This window comes from Prionailurus viverrinus, chromosome F2, assembly GCF_022837055.1.
Source record: "Prionailurus viverrinus isolate Anna chromosome F2, UM_Priviv_1.0, whole genome shotgun sequence".
Taxonomy (NCBI): domain Eukaryota; kingdom Metazoa; phylum Chordata; class Mammalia; order Carnivora; family Felidae; genus Prionailurus; species Prionailurus viverrinus.
Genome location: NC_062578.1, coordinates 34,574,408 through 34,599,138, shown reverse-complemented (window position 1 = coordinate 34,599,138; position 24,731 = coordinate 34,574,408). Strand labels below are relative to the sequence as shown.

The window sequence follows — 24,731 nt, the reverse complement described above, 5'->3', positions numbered from 1 at the left end:
TTCAAGTTTAACGTATACTGAATTGAGTGCATTTACAGTTATCTTACAACTTATGCCTCCATCTGAGTTACATGGCATCACAGTTATCCAGTTTGCTAACTAACTTTGTCACATTTGTCTCAACAAATTTGTCACAACAAATTACCATAAACTGAGTGGCTTCAAACAACAGAAATTTATCCTCTCACAGTTCTAGAGGCTAGAAGCCTGAAATCAAGGTGCCTACAAGTTTGGTCCTTCTGAAAGCCCGAGGGAGAATCTGGTCCACATCCCTATCCCAGCTTATGCTGGTTGCCAGCAGTCTGTGGTGTTTCTTGACTTGTGGATACATCACTCCAGTTTCTACCTCCATTGTCACATGGTGTTCTCCCTGTGTGTCTCCTCCCTGTCTTCACTTGGCCTTCCAATAAAGACACCAGTCACTAGATTAAAGGCCCACCCAACTCCAGTATGACTTCATCTTCACTTAGCTACTTACATTTGTAAAGATCTTATTTTCAAGTAAGGTCACATTCTGAGGTTCCAGTTGGACATGAATTTTGGCAGAACACTGTTCAATGTAGTACACCGACCAAACTTAAAATTTCACTGTTACATTAACCCACATATTTTAACTCAACTTTCTCCCTTCTTCCAGTTATAGTTCTTCCACACCACAACTAATTATCTTTATTTTTCTCAATTATTTTTCCAAAATATAGCTAATAATGTCCCTCTTCTGCTTAGAATCCTGCTATGCTTCCCCATTGGTCTCAACTGACCTTTCAAACCAAATCATAGGTGATTTGGGATTTTACATTAAATGTTTGAGTTTTTATTATTCTCCACAGAGCAGCAACTGATACACTTTTTCTCAGGCTGTATCCTTTGCCTTGAATATTTTCCCTCTACATTATCAATCAAAGTGCCATTCATCCTTCACTGCAAACTCATTCTTAACTGCCACCATCCATTTCACCTCGTCAAAAGTAGTCACCCCTTTGCATTATACTAAAGCAACAACTTTAATGGGAGAATGGAGAATGGGTATCACTGAGTGTAGATAAAAACTTTCCAAGAGTCTCAGTAAACACAAATAGTTTTGAAAGAATCAGTTTCAAGATCCACATCTTACATATGTACTCTTTCTTAAAATTGATATCCTAGGGTACCTCAGTGGATCAGGTATCAGACTTCAGCTCAGGTCATAATCTCACGGTTCATGAGTTCAAGCCCCCTTCAGGGTCTCTGATGTCAGCACAGAGTCCGCTTTAGATCCTCTGTCCCCTTCTCTCTCTGCAGCCCCCCAACTCATGTGCACACGCACGTGCTCTCTTGCTCTCAAAAATAACAATAAACAAACAAATATAAATAAATAAAAATGATATCTTGAATACTCCCATAGACCACAAGTTTCTCTTTTCTGCCTCCCCTTTCACGATGGCTTTTTTCTCCCTTTGCAAAAGAAAGGCCTACTTCTAACCCATCTCGTTATTACTATGATGCATTCACCCTGGAGTGAGAAAGCTTCTGCAACCCCAAATGTAAGAACAATTGTCAAATATATGATTTTTTTTGCTTATATCTCTGATTGAATTTAAAGAAATGAAGACTACCACTATAATTCGATTTTTTCATCAGCTTTTATTTTAAATGAGTGTTCTCTATACCCTGATCAAAAAAATTAAAACAGGAATAAATGTCACTCTAACAACTAATTTTTTATTCTCCCATAGATACAAATTTTAACAGCCTCACTCATCTCAATAAGAGTTTTAATAAGACTTTCCTTCTATTTCTTTACTAAAATTTGTAAAATGTTTACATATTTATGTAAGATATGGTTCATCAAGGAATTATGAGGAATAATTCATTTAAAAATATTTTTGGTAATTTGAAGAAGAAATTTAGTAATTTAGTAATATGAACAAGAAATATCAAATATCACTCAAATGAAGCATAGTTACATAAGGCATATCCATTGCTTTTCTCTCTACACCCGTTTGATTTTGTGTTTATCTCATGAAAATACATGACTTTTAATTCAGTCACAAAATTACCTAAAGAAAAATACATTCATAGCTTCTGCATATATGTCAGTAAGGGAGAAGATGAACAAGGATTGCTCTTTAAGAGAGCTAGGGAAAAAAGAAAAGATGAAATAAATGGACATAAAACACTCAACTAATACAAAAAGAAAAATATATCATAGTTGAAATATAGACATGCATTTGAAATGCTGGCATGCTTTCTAATATAATTTTCAGCACTTTAATCATGAGGTAGGTTTGCACAATAAAAACCAGTGTGATTAAGTGGCAATTATATGGTCAATTAGGGCTTATCGATGATTCAGGAAAAGAGAAAAAACATTCTCCTTAGGTCTTAAGGTTTGGATTAGATATTTTGACAGTTCGAATACCTGCCTTTATAGTTAATGATCCAGCAAGTCTCAACTTCACTTTTTATAGATTTTTTTTAGTGCACTGAGGCACATCACATAAGGTCAAACAAAAGGTTGGAAGTAGTGAGTTTATTTATTCAATAAGCATTTATTGAAAACTTACCTTGTCCTAGGTTTTGTGGAATATAAAGAAAACACGGTTTCTGACCTTGAGAACTTCAGTCTATAATGATATCATCTACATACATCTCTTCACACATCCCATATACACTGATGACCACCAAGGTCTTATCCCCAGAAAATGTCTTCTGGGAGGCACAAAATCCTATCACACAAGGTCCTACAAACATCTTAAACTGAACATGCACACACACACACAAAAACTCATTTTTCCACACACTCTCTATATACAAACATCTTTCTGAGTTCTTCATTATATTAATGGCATCTTCATGAAGCTAGACTCTTGTAATACAAACTTAGAAGTTATTCTTGATTTCTTATTTGGATTATTCAGAAGATCCAGAAAGATCAAATCCTTTTCTTTCTGGCTCTAAATTATTTCTTTAATCCTTCTCTTTTCCCGTAACAGTTCTAATCTAACCCATTCACTTGTTTCCTTGCATCCATCCATTTACACTGCTCCTCTTCAACTCTGCCACTATTTCTGGGTCTCTAAAACTTCTATCTGCTCATACACCTCATTTGCTTAATACTCTACATTGGATCCCATTAACCTATAGATAAATGTCCAAACTCCTAATAAATCATGTAGGAACCATCATAATCTGACCCCACTCACCTTTCAGGACCTAACCACCACCACTCCTACCACCCCTGCCACCTGGCCTCCTCCATATACTTATTCTGTTCCAGTCACGCCCACAATACTTGCTGAATGTGTTATGTTTTTTCACATTTCTGAACGTATTGTTCTCAATGCCTCGAAGGTCCTTCTTTCATTTCTCTGTCAAAGGCCTTCTAAACATTTCAGACTTAAGATGCCTTCTCTGTGAAACCCTTCCTTGATTCCCCAAGCCAAGTTTAGTATGAACATAGCACTTTGTACATATCTTTGTTATTTATTAGGTACTCATTTACATCCTTACTTCACCCATTGAACTATGAACATCCGTAGGGTTACAGTCTAATTCATCTTTTTATTCCATTACATAAAGTAGAAACTCAACAGTCTGATGGATGAATAAACTCCTAGGCATACTAAGAAGAAATCTGTGAAATGATATATATAACACTTCTTAATCAGAAAAAAAAATTCTAGTTTTGTAGACCTAATATCCCCTACTTCTGTATTGTCTAAGATGTACCAGTCTTCCACTGCATCTCAGTCTTCGCCATTCTTGAGAAGGCTTTTAAAGCTTTTAGTGTGACACACTTAAAGAATCTTGATGCTGAGGGGTGCCTGGGTGGTTCAGTTGGTTAAGCGTCTGACTTCGAATCAGCTCATGAGCTCACAGTTCATGGGTTCGAGCCCCGTGTTGGGCTCTGTGCTGACAGCCTGGAGCCTGTTTCAGATTCTGTGTCTCCCTCTCTCTCTCTGCCCCTCCCCTGTTTATGCTCTGTCTCTGTCTCAAAAATAAATAAACATTAAAAAAATTTTTTTAAAAGAATGTTGATGCTGAGGCAGGACTTTTGACATATAAAAGAGGCATAAATTATACTATGATAATAAGAAAGAAAGAAAGACACATCGATGGTCTGGGAATCTGTAAACAATTATAGATGTGATATATTTCTGTTCATGATAGAGAATGGAGATTAGTAGAGAGGGGCTCATACTAGGGTTCTTTTTAAATAGAATCCACAGTGGATGGTGCCTGGTGGCTCAGTCAGTTAAGCGCCTGACCTCAGCTCAGGTCATGATCTCATGGTTTGTGAGTTTGAGCCCTGCAGGCTCTGTGCTCACAGCTGGGAGCCTGGAGCCTGCTTAGGATTCTGTGTCTCCCTCTGTCTCTTTCCCTCCTCCACTCACACTGCCTCTCTTTCTCTCTCTCTGTCTCTCTCTGTCTCTCTGTCTCTCTCCCTCTCTCAAAAATAAAGATTAATTTTTTTTAAATAGAATCCACAGATTACCCAGCTCCAATGTGAACCCCATAAGTTCCAGTTTGGAAGTGAGATGGAAAGGGGAGATATGGATGTGAGGAGGTGAGAATGGATAGAACCTATATGGGTCTGCGTAGACACAGTGTCAGACTTGAGAAGGAAGGTAGAGAGAACGAGTTAGAAGTCTGAGGAAAATCTGTCAAGGAACTCAGATCTTTATGAAGTATACTAATTCATATATTATACCCTGTACTTATTTTTTTTGTTTGTTTTCTTAGAAGGGAAGTGCATTAACGCACACTAGATATATTCATTTTCTACTGCTGCATAAGAAATTATTACAAACTAGGTAACTTAAAACAATACCATTTAATAGCTCACACTGCCAGAAGTCAAAAATCTGGGTGAGGCTAGGTTCTCTGTTTAAGGTCTCTCAAAGCTGAAATGAAGGTGTCAGCCAGGCTTGGCTAGTCTCTTACCTGGAGGCACCAGAGAAGAATCTACTTCCAAGCTCATTCAAATTATTGGCAGAATTCAGCTCCATGCGGTTGTAGGACTGAGGTCCTTGTTTTCTTGTTATCAGCTAGCCTGAGACAGTCTCTGCTCCTAGAAGCTTCATGTAATTCTCATGAGGGGGCCCCTTTATCCTTCAAAGCCAAAAATTGATAATGTCTCTCAAGTAGAATTGCCCTTATGCTTCAAACCTGTAACTTTCTGCTCTATCACCAGCTACAGAAACTCTCTGCTTTTAAAGGGCTTATTTGATTACATCAGGCCCATTTGTATAAATTTCTTACCTTTAAGTCAACTAAGCTATATAGCACACACTAATTATGAAAGCAAAATCCACCATATTTATTGTCTCCAGGATTATGCAGGACAAGTACACCAGGGGGCCACCTTAGAATTCTGCCTACATCACGATCTCACAGTTTGTGAGATCAAGCCTGTTTCAGGCTCCATGCTATCAGGCCTGACCCTCTCTCTCCTTCTCTCTCTCTTTCTCTGCCCTTCTCTCTCTCTCTTTCTCTCTCTCTCTCTCTCTCTCTTGCTCTCAAAATAAATAAATAAACCTTTTAAAAATATAGAATTCTACCTACAATGCCAGGGTTTCTTTTTTTTTTTTTTTCTAATGATGCAATGTCAGAATCACAGTCCTCAAGATCTAATAGAGTCAAGAATGGACATTTGTTATTTGTGGATTCTAATATTTCATTGGTAACCAGCACTGTTCCATCAAACTTAATTTTTTTAAATATTTATTTATTTTTGAGAGAGACAGAGACAGAATGTGAGTGAGTGAGGGGCAGAGAGAGAGGGAGACACAGAAGCAAAAGCAGGCTCCAGGCTCTGAGCTGTCAGCACAGAGCCCAACACGGGGCTCGAACTCACGAGCTGTGAGATCATGACCTGAGCCAAAGCTGGACGCTCAACCGACTGAGCCACCCAGGCGCCCCCATCAAACTTAAGTTTTAAATTGTTCTATTCACTTGTAGAAAGGAGCAAATAATTGTCTGAGATCTATAAGGAGTGTGAAAAAACTTAATTTCTCCCTTGTATGTACTTCTTCATGGATCCATCTCTATCACCATTTTTTTCCTCATTTTGTCCAAAAAGCAAACCACATGAAGCCCCTGTTATAAATGAGTATGCTGATGCCCAGCTACACAACTTGGTGAGAAGGATGCGTCAAAGAACAATCCTCTACAAGAAAAAGTTGGCAGAAGGAGATATATCCTCACCTGAAGCCAGCCCCCAAACTGGTAAGCATTGTTACTCAAAGTACTGGAAAGAAAAAAGTTATGAAGGGGCATGTATTTTCAAATATCTTAGCTTGGGTTCCCCCAAAAGCAGACCCTGCGACAATGATTTAAGTACAGATAGTTTGTATTGAAGGTGATCCAGGAAGGTGAGAGCAGATAAGAGAGATGGAGATAGGAGTTAAGACAATAAAGATGTATTGATGAGATGGCTTCTTCTGTAGGCCCTAGGACTTGATACAGCTGAAAAACTATGTGGATCACACCCAAGAATTCTCCTGAGAAACCTCCACACTGTTTTCCAGTGGTTGCATCAATACATATATTCCCACCAACAATGCGCAGGATCCCCCCTTCTCCACATCCTCACAAACACTTGTTATTTCTTGTCCTTTTGATACTAGCTATTCTGACTGGTGTGAGGTGATATCTCATTGTGGTTTAGAATTGCATTGGCGTGATGCTGAGTGATGTTAAGCATCTTTTCATGTGTCTGTTGGCCATCTGTATGTCTTCTTTGGGAAAAAATGTCTATTCAGGTCCTCTGCCCATTTTTTAATCAGATTGTGTGGAAGGTTTTTTGGTGTTGAGTTGTATAAGTACTTTATATATTTTGGAGAAAGAAGCTGGGGTATCAATCCACCAACTGTTTTACATTGGCTGAAGGTTGTTGCTGGGGCATGTTGCTAAGTCTCCAACACTTTAAGTAAGCCAGCTCAGAGAAAACCCTGAAGAAGAGAGACACAGGGAGCCCTCTGCACATGACCTCTGGACCCACCATATATGAACAAGCCAACAGCAATATCCACGATAGCAAGTTTTATTGTAAATATTAATTAAGAATACCCTTTATACACAAAGCATTTATTATAAAAATATAAGAACACTATCTGAATATACAACATAGTAGAGAACATCAGTAAACTAATCACATGGGGGGCAATCATCAGCTTCCCTAATAATTTCAGAAATGTGTTTATGAAAAATTAATAAATACAATAAAGTAGAGCACAAAAGTGATATATATTATGAATACATCTTTATAAAAATATTTATGTATATATATAGAGAGAGAGACAAAAATAGAAGAAAGGTTGTTTAATAACAGTTAAATAAAAGTTAAACTGTTAACATATAGAGTTAAGGGTTTCCTTTATAAGGAAAATTCTGTATAAGGTAAATTGGATTTTTAAAATAAACTACAGGGGATCCTGGATGTCTCAGTCAGCTAAGTGTCTCACTCTTGATTTCAGCTCTGGTCATGATCTCAGGGTCAGGAGACCGAGCCCCACATTGGGCTCTGCACTGAATGCAGAGCCTGCTTTGGATTCTCTCTCTGCCCCTTCTCTGCTCATACATGTTCTCTCTCTCTCTCAAAATAAACAAATTAACATTTTTTAAATAAGTAAAAAATAAACTACATATTGTATAGTAATTTCTTTTTGAAAAGAAAAGGCAGTCATTGTATTTTGATAAACATATGTTGAAAAAATATTTTGAGCTTTATTTATTCATAACTTGAAAGATATATGCAAAACCCAAGAAGCATAAAACTAGAACCTTTAGAATGATGTAAATTTTTAATGTTTCATTTCAATGTAAACCTAAGGACTGACTTTATGCTACAAAATATGTAAGAATTAAGCTTGTACTTAAAATATCCTATTTGTGGTGTGCCTGGCTGGCTCAGTCAGTAGATCATGTGACTCTTGATCTCAAGGTTGTGAGTTTGAGTCCCACATTGTGTGTGGAGATTACAGTAAATAAATAATATATCCCATTTGTAACACCTGTAGGATAATTTACTAGTAAGCTTTAAATCTGTTTATTTCCAAATTCCAGTGTTTTCCTTACATGGATATTGTCATTAATGTCACTGTTTTCAATGTCAAAACATGCTTTATCTGCCTATATTGAGAAGGAAAGATTCTGAAATGTTCTGACTTTGAGAAATCCAAGCTTTTTCTCATTTAGCTAACCTGACTTCTTAAAAATGTGTTTATCTCTTTTTTCCCCTATAAAGCAAAGCCCACAGCTGTACCATCAACACAAGAAAGCAGTGCTAAGCTAAAAGAAGAACATTACTATCACATATTGTGTTTTAAATTCCAGAAGATGCCTCTGACAGAGTATCTAAAGCAAATTAGACTTCCAAGAAGCATAGATTCATACACAGGTACCATCAAAGGGTGAAGTTCTCAGTGGGAGGGCTGGCTATTATCAAGAACTCATGTAACCCAAAGTCACCAATGACTTCCTTTTTTCTGTAGCCCACATTCTAAATCTGTCTAGAAAGCAGAACATAAACTGTATCAAATATGCAATGGACTGTTTGCGCTTCTCTGGTGAAAGCAAGAGATAAAATATTCCTGCCTATTTTTAAAATGTATGCCAGAATAATGTGAAGTAAAGTAAATGTATAATCACCAAAATAAATAGATGATAGATAGATACATAGATAGATAGATAGATAGATAGATAGATAGTTACAAAAAGCAGTCCAAGGTCTATTCTGCCAGTAATTACTTCTGAAAAGAAAGCTCCAAAGTATTCAGTGATATGTACACCCACACCCCTCCCTAAAAAAAGTAGTTATAAAGTATCTATCTTCTTCCATCCTTTCACATTGTTAATTATTCTAACTGAACAAATCCCTTCCTGTGGCCTCCCTCCAGCAGAAGAAAGCAATTGTGAAAGGACATGGACTGTGTTAATGGACCGATTCTCTGCCCTCACATCAGCCATACTCATTCAGGCAAGATGTGGCCTTTTTGTCTACCTGCCCTGGGTGATCCTGAAGTTTAACTCCTGATGCAGAAAAGGCTTACTGCCGCAGTTATCCAAACAGGGCACCTCTGACTTCCCCTGAGTCTCCTCTTCCTTGATCCATATAGCACACTTACCTGTGGGGACAGACTTAGCATGGCCACTTCTTGGCAAAGAAGAAGGCCTTTCTCCAATGTTAAAAGAGCTGATAAGATCACTCAATATCCCTTGTAAAACCCAGTGCTTTCGACTCTAAAGGCAGAATTGTACTGAATGTTAATAGAACCTTTTACAGTAATTTTCTTATCTCCAGAGGACATTGCTCCAACATTACCATTACAAGAGAGTCTTTTTTGATGCTTATTACATGCCATTTGGATTTTTCTAGATCGACTCTACCTCCTGTGGCTCTTGCTTGTCACCATTGCCTATAACTGGAACTGCTGGCTTATACCACTGCGCCTTGTCTTTCCGTATCAAACACCAGACAACACATGCTACTGGTTTATTACAGACATCATATGTGATATCATCTACCTTTGTGATATGCTATTAATCCAGCCCAGACTCCAGTTTATAAAAGGAGGAAACATAATAGTAAGTGGGGCTGGGGAGAAGCAGAAACTGACAAATGAAGATTGGACAACAAAAAAATAAATTAACAACATTGTTTATTTAACATCTGACTGTTTCTGTCTGTATGAGTCTTTAACCACTAAAAACCACCAGTATAACAACAACAACAACACAACCCTTGAGGATTCACTGTGTTCTGGGGACCATGCATCTCCCTGTGCTTTAGTTTCCTCATCTTAAAAATAGTAATAACAATAGTACCTTCATAATGTTGATGGAAAGACTAAATGAAATGATGCATGTAAAGTGCCTCGAGCTATGTCTGATGCCTCATGAGTGCATTAATTTACGCTGCCTCACCTAATCCTTCCAGTCACCCTATAAAGAAGATGTTATTGTCAACCCCATATACAGGAGATAAAACTGAGGTTTGGAGAGGGTAGATGATTGCTCAAGGCACAAAGCTAAGAAAGTAGTTGAGACAAGATTCGAACCTAGACCTTTACTCCAAAACCCATGTTCATTACAACTGCACCATGTTGGTTCATGTTGGTAAGTTTTTCAGACTTTGATAATATGTGACGATAGAAAGATAATACCAGGTCTGAAATGTCAAAAACATACACATACTGTACCTAAATAATGTAAAAAAAAGTATGAATTATCAATGCAAAAAGAAGTAATTTAATATATATTTCTCTAGTAATCAAGCTTCATATAGTCCACGAGGCAGGTACTTTCTACCACATTGGAATCTACCATTCACCTCAATATTTTTTTAAATAAAGCAGGTATTATTTCACACATAAAAGTCTACTCAACCTCCTCAGGAGATAGCCTGATGTTGTTCGAAAGCCCTAGTCTATAAGATTTTTAGGACACAGACTGTATCCTGTTTTTATAACTGTATAGTCAGCACTGAGCACAGCACCTGTACATAGTACAAAAAAACGAATCTAAAGTGTTAGGCCTTGACACTTTGGGAAAACCTAACTTAAAAAGAAGAGAAAAGGGGCGCCTGGATGGCGCAGTCGGTTAAGCATCTGACTTCAGCCAGGTCACGATCTCGCGGTCCGTGAGTTCGAGCCCCGCGTCGGGCTCTGGGCTGATGGCTCAGAGCCTGGAGCCTGTTTCCGATTCTGTGTCTCCCTCTCTCTCTGCCCCTCCCCCATTCATGCTCTCTCTCTCTCTCTGACCCAAAAATAAAAATAAAAAAACGTTGAAGAAAAAAAAAAAATTTAAAAAAAAAAAAAAAAAAGAAGAGAAAAGCTGTCATGACCCTTTAAATCAGTGTAGATTCACTGCAATGTCCAATATAGTGGCCACTAGCCAGATGTGTCTGTTCAAATTTCAATTTCAATTAATTAAGATTAAATAACATTAAAAATTCATGTATCCTAGCCACACTATCCATATTTTCAGTGCCCAATTTTCATTTGGCCAGAGGCTACCATATCCGAGAACACAGAATATTCCCACCATTGCAGAATGTGCTATTAGATGGTACTATAACAATAAGCCATCAAGTTCTTCATCAAAAGAGCCAGACTGTAAGTAGGAAGCCACACAGCCTGCAGACAGGTACAAATCACAAGCACAAAAAACACACCAGTTGTTTTGTGATTTTTTTTTTAATTAATATGGCATCTACTGGCTTATACTGTTTTCACTCTTCCACTTTCCAGACTCATCACATCCCAGTTCTCATCATCAAATGCAGTGCTTACCTCAGAAACTAGCATTCTTACCCTTAGGAGAAATTATCTTCTCCTAGATTTATCCTCAGTATTGAGGGAATTTCATAAGCAATCCTGTCAGTCTAAGACAGAAACAGGAGAATATGTTTCCACAAGCACATACCCAAATCTTAAAATCTCTACTCTCCAGCCCCTTCCTCAACTAACTAGAAGGATGCCTCCTTTCCAACTGGTGTCCATGTCACAATCTCTGTGAGGGTGGCACAGAACAGATCCTCCAGTGGATCTGTCACAGTAGGAAGAGCAGACCAGTGGAATATATGGCACCGTGGTTGAAACATATTTTTAAAGAACAGAGGTGGGTTCCTTCATCTCCCAAATATTTTCTTTTGAATCTCCAGACAATCTTAAATTATCAAAAAGCTAAAAGGAGTAATTTTGGTTGTTGTTTTATTTTAGAAAAAAATTTATTTGCTGAAGAAATCCTCCTATTATTTAAAAGTTTTCATAGAAAGAAATTCTGAAGGCAAGAGCTAAAGCTGTAACAAAAATCTATTCAAAATATTCCTTGTGTGGACTTCAGAGCACTAGTCAGCTCACCAGCACTATCCCCAGAGCTCACTGGCAGTTTGATGAATGATGATGATGGTGTACAAATAAGAAGTAAACAACACACAAAAAAAGAGTGCTAATTTCAACCTCCATTAGATGCACAAGGGGGGAGAAAATCAATGTTTGACAAATGGAAAATGACAAAATCAGTAAGGGGAGACTTATTTTCAATTTTCTAAAAGGGCTTTACACACAATGGAGTGTTAAAAACAAGAAAAATAACCAATAAAAACACACTCAAAGGACTCTATTTAAAATGCATTATCACAAACTACAAATACAGAGCAGGAACTAATTGCTTTGTTTGTTCAAAAGAAGTTTAATGGTTTCTTTAATTTAGGGTAGGTAGTGTTAGCCTTTGAAACTTGATTACATTTTGGTAAGAAGACTATGCAAGTTGAGAACCCAAACTAAAGATCTAACTACATTTAGCTATCTCTGCTACCTTTGGTGTACAGAGACAAATTATTCATTCACTCATTCATTCATTCAACAAACATTTATTAAATACTTACAGTTTCCAGGTATTTCAGGGCTGGAGAATGGGAATATTAGTTCCCCAAGGCCTTGAAAAGTAGGTAACGAACAGATTGAAGTGCTAAAGGCCACAATATAGGGAATTGGAATGGTTTACAAGTTTTTCACAGCATTTATTTGCAATATCTTTATTCTGAAAATTGTGCTATTCAAATAGAGAACAAAATTTTGTATCAAAGACCAACTCTCTTGCTGTTACTTTCCTTTATAGACTGCAGAAATAGAGCTGGAAATGGCAATGAGGATTACTGAGATAGTAGACTCTCATACACACAACAATGCTAAACCTACCAATCACAACAATCCATGGAAATGCTCAGCGCCATCTAGTGACAATGCCAATCAGGCCTGCCATTATTGTCAACCACTTTTGGCACTTCATCTTCTCAGTTACTCTTTATAAACTGACCTAAAGAAAATTAATCACTCCCTTCTCTGCGCTCTGTACACTTTATTCATAATTCTGTTATTTAATTGTTAAGTAAAAATTGGGTTAATTATGATATAGTAGAAACAAGCAGACCAGGGTCAAATTCCATCTCTGAAATTTAGTAATAGCATTATTTAAAGAAAATGCATTTACCTTTCATCCATAAAATGGGAATTATAATACCCACCTCATAAACCTATTGTGAAGAATAAGACAATGTGTACACTGAGGCCAGACTCTGGAGTCTAAAAGATATACAGTAAGTTGTTGAATGAATCAAATGAATGAATATCCACACATTTAACTTCCCTTATTGTCTCCTATTTTTATATGTAGCTCTCTTTCTTACCTGATAATAAGTTTCTTGAGAATAAGGACAGTATTCAATTCATTTGCCTATTTTAGGAACTCAGAGAGTATATCCAAGAAATGTTTGAAGGAGTGAATGAATGGCAAACTTGGTTCAAGAATCTTCTTTCCTTGAATAACTATTTAATCTGCATTGTAGTTGTTTCAGATGATATTACTATTTTTTGAAACACTTCTATCTGTTCTATATGAAATTATGGACTTTCTATGAATTATTTATCAGAAGAAGTAAATATAATCATACCTGGGTAAAGCTTCTTCACAAACCATCTGTTGGAAGAGGATTTAGGTGCAATCAGCATATCTATCCTTCATAAAGTAAGCCTCCCCTGAAAAAAATGTTGCCGGCATAATAACAAGGCCTAAAAGAGAGAAAGAGAATTAAAATAGGGCAACATTTTTTAAATAAGTGCCTAATTGTTAGCAGTAAGCATGCAGATCCTCATACAACTAATAATACCTAATTTATTTAGTGCTCCAAAGAAAATTTTAGAATCACTAGATGGCATTTCCTCTACTATAACAAGTTTTAGTTTCATTTACATTTATTCAATTATAGGATCATAAACAAGGCTAAAAGTAAAGGGATAAAAGTGCTAAAATCATTCTTCCAAGGTTGGAGGAGAGGGTGGTATTTTATCCTCATAGCACTTGAAATTTATCTGTCAGTCCCAGATGAGCTTTGAAAGAGCTGACTGATTTTACTCAAGCTCAGTACATGATTCAACTTAAACTACTGTCTAGGTCTTACCAGTGGCTAAATAAGTCATTGTGTTTCACAGTAAAATCATTAGATGAGCATGTCTTACACTTTTTCTAATATATTTCTGTAAGATACAGTATATGTGCATGGGTAAAAATTATAGCCAAAAAATGTGAGGGGAACAGGAATTGGTGAGTTGGCTAACCAGTATTTAACATTGCTTGGCACTAGTTTAAAACTTCTGAGCTTGGACAGTCTGGATGATAACTGTTAGAAGACACTGCTTCCATGTGTCCAAATTACAATACTTTGGTCAGATCATTAGTAATACATAGATAATTCCTCCCTACCTATAACTAAAATATAAGAGTATAAATCCAGTATTAGCATTAATTTTTTTAGATCTGAAGAGTGACAAATGCTTCTTCATCTATCGCTTATCATATATTTATTGGGCACCTAGTATGTGCTAAATGTTGCATTAGAAACTGGAAAAAGAAGACAAAGATATGGACCCCCTTAAGTAACTCACCCTAAGAAGGACAGACAAAAGGAAAATGGTGAGGTTTTGTAATGTGAGTCATGACAGAGGTGAGCCCAGGGGTTATGAGGTACAGAGAAAACCATGTGAAGGAGAGGACACCTGGTCCAAATCTTGATGAATGAATTTCCATTATCTGCACATCTCCATCCCACAAAAAAGGGGAAAAAGATAAGTTCCAAGCTCTGAAATAGCACTGGCAAAGTCACGAAAGTGAGAAACTCTGATGCATCTGAGGAACTGCTGAATAAAGTGGATATGGGATGCTGCAGGAGGTGAGTGAGACAAAGTAGAGCCTTATAGACTATGAAAGGGAGTTTGGTTTTTTTTTTTTTAAGTCATGTAGAAACAGAGGATTTCACATAAATGGTGATTGTTAAGTAATCTGATTTACTGAGATCATCTAGCTACAATTATAGAATGGATGAAGGGGAACAAGACTATGGCAAAGAGACCCATGCCAAAAGAAGAGAATGGACATCAGAAAAGTGTAGGAAGAAGAATCATAGGATTGGTTTCTGGTTGGATGAGGACTGAGAGAAAATGAGTGGTCTAGGATCACTGACCAATATAGATGAGGAAGCTCATAGGATACTCAAGAGGAGGAGGTGGGAGGATGATTAGGCTTGAGGGGAATGAAGAATCATGATGAATTCAGGTCTGATATAAATTAAATTTGAGATAAGCAGAATTGCTAAGTGAAGAAGACAATAGGCAGTTGTTTGTGTGGGTCAATAGCTCCAGAAAGTGATATTAGATGGCAGTAGATCTTTGTTAGCATCAATGTACATGGGTATATTTGCAACCATTTAAGTGGGTGGAGTTTTCTAGGAAGCAGGTATAAAGAGGAGGAGAAGAGAGCTAAGTCCTGGGGAATGTTGCCATTTAAATGGATAGCCCTGGAATTAAAGGGAAAAAAAAGTCACCAAATAGTTAGAACTGAAGACGTAAATGAAAAATGGCATTACAGATTCTTTGGAAAGAAAAAGTTTCAAAGACAAATATCAAATTTTTAGTCATCTCTTCATTCCTTGATCTGTTTATCCACTCAATAAGTATTTATTGGATTCCTAGTATATTCTAGTCACTAACTATATACAGTTGCTAAACAAAGTCAACCCTGTCCTAAGATAGATTATCATTTAATGGAATACACTGATTTTAAATAAATGAGCCAAGAAATATGTGTGATTTCAAAACATGGTGAATGCCATAGAAGAATACAAGGATTCCCTTGGTGTGATCATTAGGACGTTGTTGGTGGCATTCATATTGGTCGTCTTAATGGGATGAGAAAAATGAGAGCAAGTCAAATTGTCACCAAATTGCCATGGATCAAGGAGGAAATTTGAGGGAAGGATGCAAAATAAAGCAATGTAGGCAACTTCTTTAGAAGCTTGAGTGACAAATAATAGATCAATAGCAAAAACAAAACAAACACCAAAGAAGATTTTTATTCTGTTTTAAGAGATAAGAGGATAGAGCATATTTATGGGCTGAAGTTACAAGGAACCAGGAAAGAGAAATAGGTATATATATTTATCACAGTGAGAAAAATAATTGATGAAATTGGGCAAAATTAATTCAAAATATCACATTTCAGGTGGATTCAAATGAGTTAAAGACACACTACAGGAGTTCTACAAAATTTCGGGTAGGTGACTTACAATTTCAAAATTGTGCAAGTTATCCATTGCCATTTTGATTTTAAGTCCCATCTACAAATTTCTTTTTTCAAAATCTGCTTCTTTTTGAATTGTAGCTTTTGTAACAAAATTTATACAGATGAAGTTCTATTAAGCAAAGGCAAACCTGAAGTTTTTGCTTCTCAATAATTACATGGTATACTTCCTTGAATGTGCAGTTCTTTATATGCATCTTTATCAAGCACAACAAAATGTTAGTGCTCACATTTAAATTCTGAATAAAATATCAGTAAAGAAGTATGGAGTGTAAAGTAAAATTTTGGATCATGAGTAACTTGTTCTGTGAGTGTTCCGCAAGATGAGCAAACATTTCTAATAAATTTTAACATGATAAACAGGCAGTATCTTGCAATATGAGTAGTACATGATCCAAATGTCACATGATCACAACTGAGCCAATGGTTCTTGAAATTCACTTTGATATACAAGTGCTTGGAATTGCAAGTGTGTTTCCAGAATGAATTGTGCTCACAAACCAAGGTTATACTGTACTTTGTCTTATTCATATAGAATGCTAGCCTCCAATTCACATACCATGTTGTAAAAGTCTATCAAATTGTCTACTCCTATTTCTTTGTTGTTCATATAAACAAAATAGAAAAGAAGCAATTATTTATATAATATGGCACCCTCTTTCCTCAAATAACAATATAATTGTATGTTTTTTCACTCATGATTATTTACACCCAAATACTTTGTTATCTTTTATTTGTCCCTCCTACCTTTGAGAAATATAGATTTGGGAGATATCCAAGCTTATCTAACTTGTGTAAGTCCAACCTCCCATTTGAAGAACACTTCTGTGGCCTCGAATTTTGTATAAAAATACAAATCTGGGTTTAGGAACCCTATTGTCCCCATTGGCAGTCTATGGTGATTAAAATCTCTTTCAATTTGTTTTTATCTCCCGCTAATTTTCTTTGTAAAAAATTGCCACATACTTAGACATATTCATAATCTATGCTACTTTGATGAACTCCACAAGAGGATGTATATTCTTTTTAAGTGTCACAAAACTTATTCTAAACTCTTAATCACTGTCTTGAATTTGAATAAAGGCAAATTAACTCATACATTTAATGTGGGTTTACAAATGCAAAAATTTACATTTATTCAATTGTGGTCACTCATTTTGAATTCTCTTAGCACATCCTGCTTGTCTAGTTATTTTTGTGATTCATTATTCCACTATTAGATTGTTAATTTCTTGTGGACAGAAACAATATTTTACTCCTATTTCAATCCCAACATGTTTTGTAAAGTGCCTTGTACAGAGTTCAGTATTGGTCAATTCTTACTCTATTCAATTTTCTACAATTCAATGAGAAATAAATCATCTTTATCTAACACTAGCGTGTTAATATCAAACACAGCTAATGACTACATAGAGAATTAAAGTGGGCAGTTGAGCAATTGGATAGACAGCAAGTAAAAAGACCATAATTCTGACATATTAGTTCTAATAAATTTATTTTAAAGAATTTAAAAAGATTATTATGATTTGAGCCAGAAAACATGAGTGCTGCAATAACACTAGACAAGTTAACAATTCTATGCTCCTGCTTTTATACTTATATGACATTATTTTAATAGCTGTTCTGTATTCGTCTCAACTTGCTACAAGTCTCAGTATCTGTAGGGTAAAATTAATGAGGTTTGAGGATATGATATAATTTATAAACCAATACTATCTGTAAAGAATTTGTTTGTAATAGCCAGTCTGATTAATTTAAACTAAAAGTTTCATTTCTCTTTAGTAACACTAAGTTATTGTGAAATTCTGGTATGCAATTAATTACCTCAACTTTCCATTTTATATGCCTTACAAAAAGGCCTTAACTGCTCTTAAATGTTTTAAATAAATTAAATGTTTTTTAAATTACTCTATTTTTCAAAACTGTATAAAAATTAATGAAAATGAATATATCTTACTAAAAGAATTTCTTATTGTCATCATTGCAATCAGGAAAGTATGCAAGTGATGTTGCCATTTTGCAACTGCCAGGATGATAGAAGACGAGAATAATTAAATACATGACAGATTTTAATATATATATTTTTTGAGCTATAATAATACTTTTAATACTTTCAACTCCTATTGGAGTTACTGATTAATTGTAAATGGGACTGGTTCCTTTCCTCTATCTCAGGCTGCACAGTGTCTAAGAGATAGATTTCATAGCAGTTTATTGTTAGCAATACCATCCCGAAGAGAGAGCAGTAGAGAGAACTGAGGTATCTGGAAGAACCACCAACAGTATAATCAGGCCTGAATACTGGAGTATTGGCTGAAACATAAAAATATGCAACTGCATTTAATGTTCAATGGTTTCTAATAAAATCAAGAATTGACTTGACTTTCAGTCCAAAAGCCCCATGTTTAAAACACTATTAAAATGTATTTTAACATTAGCAACCATGCCATCTCTGAAGTATATGTGACATCTCAACAGAAATTACAGAAAATGCAGAGCCTAAGGAGAGCTCAGATGCATGAAAGTGGAAATGAAAAATATTAGAAGTAGACTACAAAATAGTGTTGTTATTTTCATGGTGCTGATATACCTTTCAGTGACACCGGGCATACTTAACTGAAGGCAGTTTTGTATTAAACAACAAATAATTCATGGTACCCAGTCAGCTCTTACATATTGGTATAAATCAATCCATGTCTAAAAAAGCACATAAATACAATGATTGTGAATATGTTTTTCCAACAGCTGGATGTTGCATCAATAATGCCATTTGATGTTTTCTACGTCTTCTTTGGGTTTAATCCAATATTTAGGGCAAATAGGATATTAAAGGTAAGATAACTATATTTAATTTCTTTTTATAATCTTGAAATGATTTAAAATGTCCTAAAAGTATATTTTTAATTTTTCCCAAACTGTCCATTTTTCTGCCCTTATCAATGCTATGAATTTTAAAACTGAATGAAGGAAAAACATCATTGTTTCTACTAATGGAAGTTGTTTTTGATTATTCTATGTCTCACAAGAGGTATTTTTATAATCTAAGATAGGAATGCCTTTGTACTTCTACATACAACTATAACTACAAATGAATCTTTCATAATTATATTCTTTCCCATTTGTCCTTTTTCATTAGATGCTCACTGAATACCAGGAACACAGGCAGTAAAATGATAGATTAGATTACCTTTAAGTCATGTTACTCATAACTGCAAATGCTTTTTGCATAACAGAATGGTTCACATATTTAGATATAACTCAAATATCCACCAACAGGGAACTAGTTAAATACGTTGTAGGACACCTATATAATAGAATACTTTGTAACACAAGAAAGAAATAAATAAAAAGAAAGTTTTGTATGAACTTATACAGGAAGACCTTAAGGATAATTTTTTTAAAAGCTAGTTACGGAATAGTTTATAGAACATTACTAACTTTTCTATAACAAAGAGGAAAATATTCCATTTCTTTGTATTTATATAAACAGTGAAAAACTACCAAATGAATTTAATAAAAATGGTTAGCTGGGGGGGGGGATGGAATTAGAATGAATAAGGACAGGAATGGGAGCAAGACTTTGAAAGGCATATGTTTCCTATTGTTTTTAAACTGTGGGAATGCATTACCTATTCAAAAAGATTCTAAGATATAAACATTTTATAACTCAGCTTCATCAGGCACCTAAAACAAATCTGAGGAGAGTCAGGACGTGAAATTTCATGTAAATCTTTAAAAATAGCAACAATAATGTATTCCCAAAAACAACCTTTATAAAAGGAACACCAAAGATTTTATAAATTTTAAGTGGTTATCTCTCTCACATCTTGGGAAGACAATACAGCATAACCTGGGGACATGGTGGAGCCTGACAACAGCAGAAATAGCAGCAAAAAAAAAAAAAAGCAGCTCCTCTTTGTTGAATACATGCTTGGGGCTGCAAACTTTGTCAAACTTAATATTCGTGACACCATTTATTCCTCAAATAACTTCATTTTAGAGATGAGGATTAGCAGGGTGAAAAAATGTAGATTCTATCACATGTTTTTGACTCCAAATTTTTTACTGTAATCAAATTGGCAAATAAACCTCAACCTGAAAGGGCTTTCCTTCCATGCCCATAATTTTTCAGTTTTTTTAAAAATTTTTTCAATGTTTATTTATTTTTGAGAGAGAGAGAGAGAGCCAGGAAGGGGCAGAGAGAGAGGAAGACCCAGAATCTGAAGCAGGCTCCAGGCCCTGAGCTGTCAGCACAGAACCCAGTGCAGGGCTTAACTCACAAACTAAGAGATCATGACCTTAGCCAAGTCAGATGCTTAACCGATTGAGCCACCCAGGCACCCCACCCATAATTTTTTTCAAGTTGAAAGGGACTTTCCTTTATATTTTAACACATTTAAGACAACTCTAGAGATTTCTGGTTTTACCTTGGAATGTGGGTCTAGATTGGAGCAAAACTTAACTTTCCAAGCAACTTAGCAGGCAGGCCATCCCTCATCAAATGTCTAATCACACATGAAAGTTGCCAGAGATTCCTGCTCAGAGATAACCAACTTTCCAGGAAGACTCAGGTTCCTATGGATTTGGGAGTTTGTCTGGCATTATAATAAAAACTTATAAAAAGCCAACTCTTTATACCTCATCTCTGTATCTCTGAGGTGTCCAAAGACTATATTCAATAGCCTTTTTAAATATAGAATACCCTGAAACTCAACATTGATCTTGTTTTCATAGCCCAATAGTCTAGTCATTTCACAAATAAGTGTGTCATTTTAATGCACAATTCCCTAGGAAAAATTTCATTTCTCAGTCTCCAAATTATATATGAGAATACAAATTAAAAATATAAATTTTCTCTACAGTGAACACTGAAGCTAAACTTAAAAACACCTTTGTGCAAATTTCTATTAAGAGCACAATAAACAAGTTACCACAAATTGAAATTATCTCAACTGAATGAGGGATTTTTCCTACTTAGGATTCTGGAAAAACAAGTCATTTGTGTGTATTTCTAGGTAAACAGTGATTCCTATTATATCTGTTTTGTAATTTTAAATGTTCTATTGCAGTCATATTTACATCGGATCAATTTTGAACTAAATAAACCATGAACTAAGTAATATTCAATAATCCCTTATATCTGTAAGATTCTGTGAGTCTTAAATTAATAATTAAATAATTAAATACACTAACTCTTGTATGGATGCAACTGCTTCAGGAGGTATGTTGTCTTACTGTTCCCATTTTACAGATGAGGAAACCAAGATACAGAAATATTTAGTGACTTTTCCAATGTTGCATAGTTGGTAAATGGCAGAGGTGAGATTGGAGTTTGGTTCTGGATTTCATGCTCTTCCTCTTGCCTTATACTGCATATAGTAATGAAAGAGGAGTTCATGTAGGGTGTATGAATTAAGATAGAAGAAGATGTAAGCAGGAAGAGACCTTGAGGGAAATAGCAACTCTGGATTACATGCATGTAAACTCACTGTACCTCTTTGAACAATGTCAAGAATAGCTAACCAATGCTACTATTACTGGACTTTAAATTTTGTTGAAGTAAATGCTCATTTAATGCAACTTGCTTGAAAATAATGCTAGTGTTAAGGAACTGGACTTAACACCTATTTATGACTTCAATATATTATATTATACTTTTCCTATTTTAGTTGTGTCTTAGGGTGAGTGTGATTTTAATTATTGTAAAATAGAGTTCTGTTAGATGCTTTAAAAAGAAAAGGGAAAGAAATGTTTTTAAGCTTGATTTTCAAAGACATTACAAACAAGACTGTAACTAGAGAGTAGAAATAAAATAAAGCAAGAAGCACTGGGAGTTTGCACCATTCTAAAATGTACTGACCAGAGGAAGATACAAGTAAATAGACCCTTGTTGTTTGTTTGTTTGTTTTGAAGACTTATGAATGGAATTATTTTAAGTAGCAAATAAAATTTATTTTACATAGTTTGATTTAAATATATGTATTTAAGACTAACACACTTTGGGATTTCTTTTGTTCGTTTTCTACATAGTACACTTCATTTTTCGAGTTTAATCATCACCTAGAGTCTATAATGGACAAGGCATATATCTACAGGTAAAGTATGACTCAGTATACTTCCAGGGGTGGCAGAGAAAGCAATGGCACAACAGTTTAGCCAGAATTTGGAAAGAATATGATATCCCTGTGAAAGAAACAGAATAATCTCAAATTTTTGGTTATATAAAATATAGTGTTATGTTCTAAAACAGACTTGAATATTTTGAAGTGAGATAAAAGCATGAAAATCATATTAGATTTTATAAGAATATAGGACTAAAAATAGAATGTATTATCTGCTTCAGTCATAACAAGTACAGATAAATGTGTTCCTTCACAAATTGATTCTGCATCTTTCTCATGACAATTCATCTTTTTTAAATGTTTATTTTTGAAACACAGAGAGAGAGAAAGACAGAGTGTGAGCAGGGAGGGGCAGAGAGAGAGGGAGACAGAATCTGAAGTAGGCTCCAAGCTCAGAGCTCTGAGCTGTCAGCACAGAGCCCCACGTGGGGCTCAAACCCATGAACCCTGAGATCATGACCTGAGCAGAAGCTGGACACTTAACCGACTGGGCCACCTAGGCACCCCAACATGACAATTCATTTTAATCTGAATTTCATTCATTTGCTGTCCTGAACTTCACTTTCACAGAAGACTTCTAGTCACTATTAATCGTAGCGTAAAGTCCCACGAGCTTTTCAGAGATATCCAGTTAAATCAGCGTCGCGTATTTTATGGGACTCAAAGTGGAGAGGTGACCCTCGAGGCATGTCTTTCAGGGAGTTGATTCATACCATCTGTGAAAAGAGAGGAAGGGTTTTTTTTTTTTCACACTCTGTCAGTCCCAGTGAAGACATTGCAGTTAGAAAACATGCAATGGCACCATCATTTTATACTGTACTAACGAGAGTTAACAGTTCACAAATTTAAAGCAAGGAGATTCAGTGGAGACTTTAAGAAAAAGAAAATGTTAAAATAGGCTGTATTCCAGAAACAACATGAGCGTCTCTTTGCATTTATTCTCCTTGGCAGAGTCATTCGAACAACTGGATATTTGCTGTTTACTCTGCACATTAATGCCTGTATTTATTACTGGGCTTCAGACTATGAAGGAATTGGAACTACTAAATGGGTGTATGATGGTGAAGGAAACAAGTAAGTTTTAATTTGAAGGAAACATGGATTCTTAACTTTCTGTTTCAGTGTACATGTTTCCTTAAGCTAGTGTTTTTGAAACTGTAAGTCACAATCCATTAATAGGCAGTATGTTTCTAAGTGAAAGAAAATAAAGCAGAGGAGAATAAAATAGAAAATATCAGTCTGTCATACCTAGTAGATGTGTGTGTGTGTGTGTGTGTGTGTGTGCGTGCATCCTGGGTTGACCTGGGAAATGCATTTCTTGCTCTGGATTATGATCAGAAAAGTTTGAAAGCCTCTGCTTTAGACAACTGAGTGATAAGATAACTTTTAATAACTCCAGTGCTGATTGTTAGTAATGAACAATGTTAATTATTTGGAGGTCAGGTGAGGTAGCTAATTAGTTTACCACTGAAGGGTTTTATGGGTTTATGAGTCAGCTATAACAACTAACTCAATTAAATACTTACAGAGTAACAAGGACCATAAATTAAACTTGACAATTAGATATGCAAGTATCACAGTAATAAAAGAGATCATTTGAAAAATTTAGGGCAGTAGAATCAGGACTCAGGAATGGCAACTAGGTTATTTAATAGTGAGATTTCCTTTTGGTAGATACAAGAACCTGGCATAAAGTAGACTCCCCTAACTTTCTGCTCCAATGAAGTGACATTGAGCATATTATAAGGCAATGTCCTTAATGGAAAAGGGCAGGTCCCAGCATGACTTTGAAGAGCAACTCACAGCAGCCTTGGGAAAGAAAGCAATTATAGGAGTGAAGATACCTCACAAAATTACACACTACCTAGAGTGAGCGGAATATGTGTGAGGGATTAAAACAACTTTTTTTTGAACTTTTAACCAGAACTGATGTTAGAAATTTAAAGTCAGAAGCCTCACTGACTGGGAAAACATATCACACACACACACACACACACACACACACACACACACACACACACACAGAATATCTATTCCTGGAAAGTTTATAACCAAATCTACAAGTAATTTCCTTTAGAATGTGGATTAAGTATATATTTAGTTTAATATAAATGATGAATTTATATAGAAAAATGAGTAAGGCACCAACTGTATTAAATAATGCCTAAAAGTGAGTGTGTAATCTAACATTATTAGCAGCCTCAGTCTGATAACGCTTCTTATCAAATCAGCAAGATAATAGAGATGCATCAAAATGCCTTCCAGAAAAAGTGGAACTAATTCTCTTTTCACACCTGGATGTCTCTCTGCAGCATTTCTAGAGACTATATCTTGTTCCCAGGCCTAGAACACTGTTAAGTATATTAAAACACTTACTATATGTTAAGTACTTAAAGAAGGCAGGGAAGAAGAAAGGAAGTAAGCAAAAAGAGGTAATGATCAGATCTGTGTTATAACAAGAAAAAAGAAACCAGCTTCAACCCATAAGAA

The 24,731-nt window shown here is 35.6% G+C and overlaps 1 protein-coding gene across 1 annotated transcript in view; it reads left to right on the top strand.

Moving 5' to 3' along the window:
• Positions 1–24,731, top strand: part of CNGB3 (cyclic nucleotide gated channel subunit beta 3) — a 152,090-nt gene that overhangs the window by 55,264 nt on the left and 72,095 nt on the right. Inside the window, exons 4-10 of the mRNA XM_047842749.1 lie at positions 6,065–6,210; positions 8,231–8,383; positions 9,362–9,570; positions 16,042–16,092; positions 18,865–18,951; positions 22,150–22,214; positions 23,193–23,315. Of these exons, the coding sequence (XP_047698705.1) occupies positions 6,065–6,210; positions 8,231–8,383; positions 9,362–9,570; positions 16,042–16,092; positions 18,865–18,951; positions 22,150–22,214; positions 23,193–23,315 (834 nt within the window). The remainder of the gene's footprint in view (positions 1–6,064; positions 6,211–8,230; positions 8,384–9,361; positions 9,571–16,041; positions 16,093–18,864; positions 18,952–22,149; positions 22,215–23,192; positions 23,316–24,731) is intronic.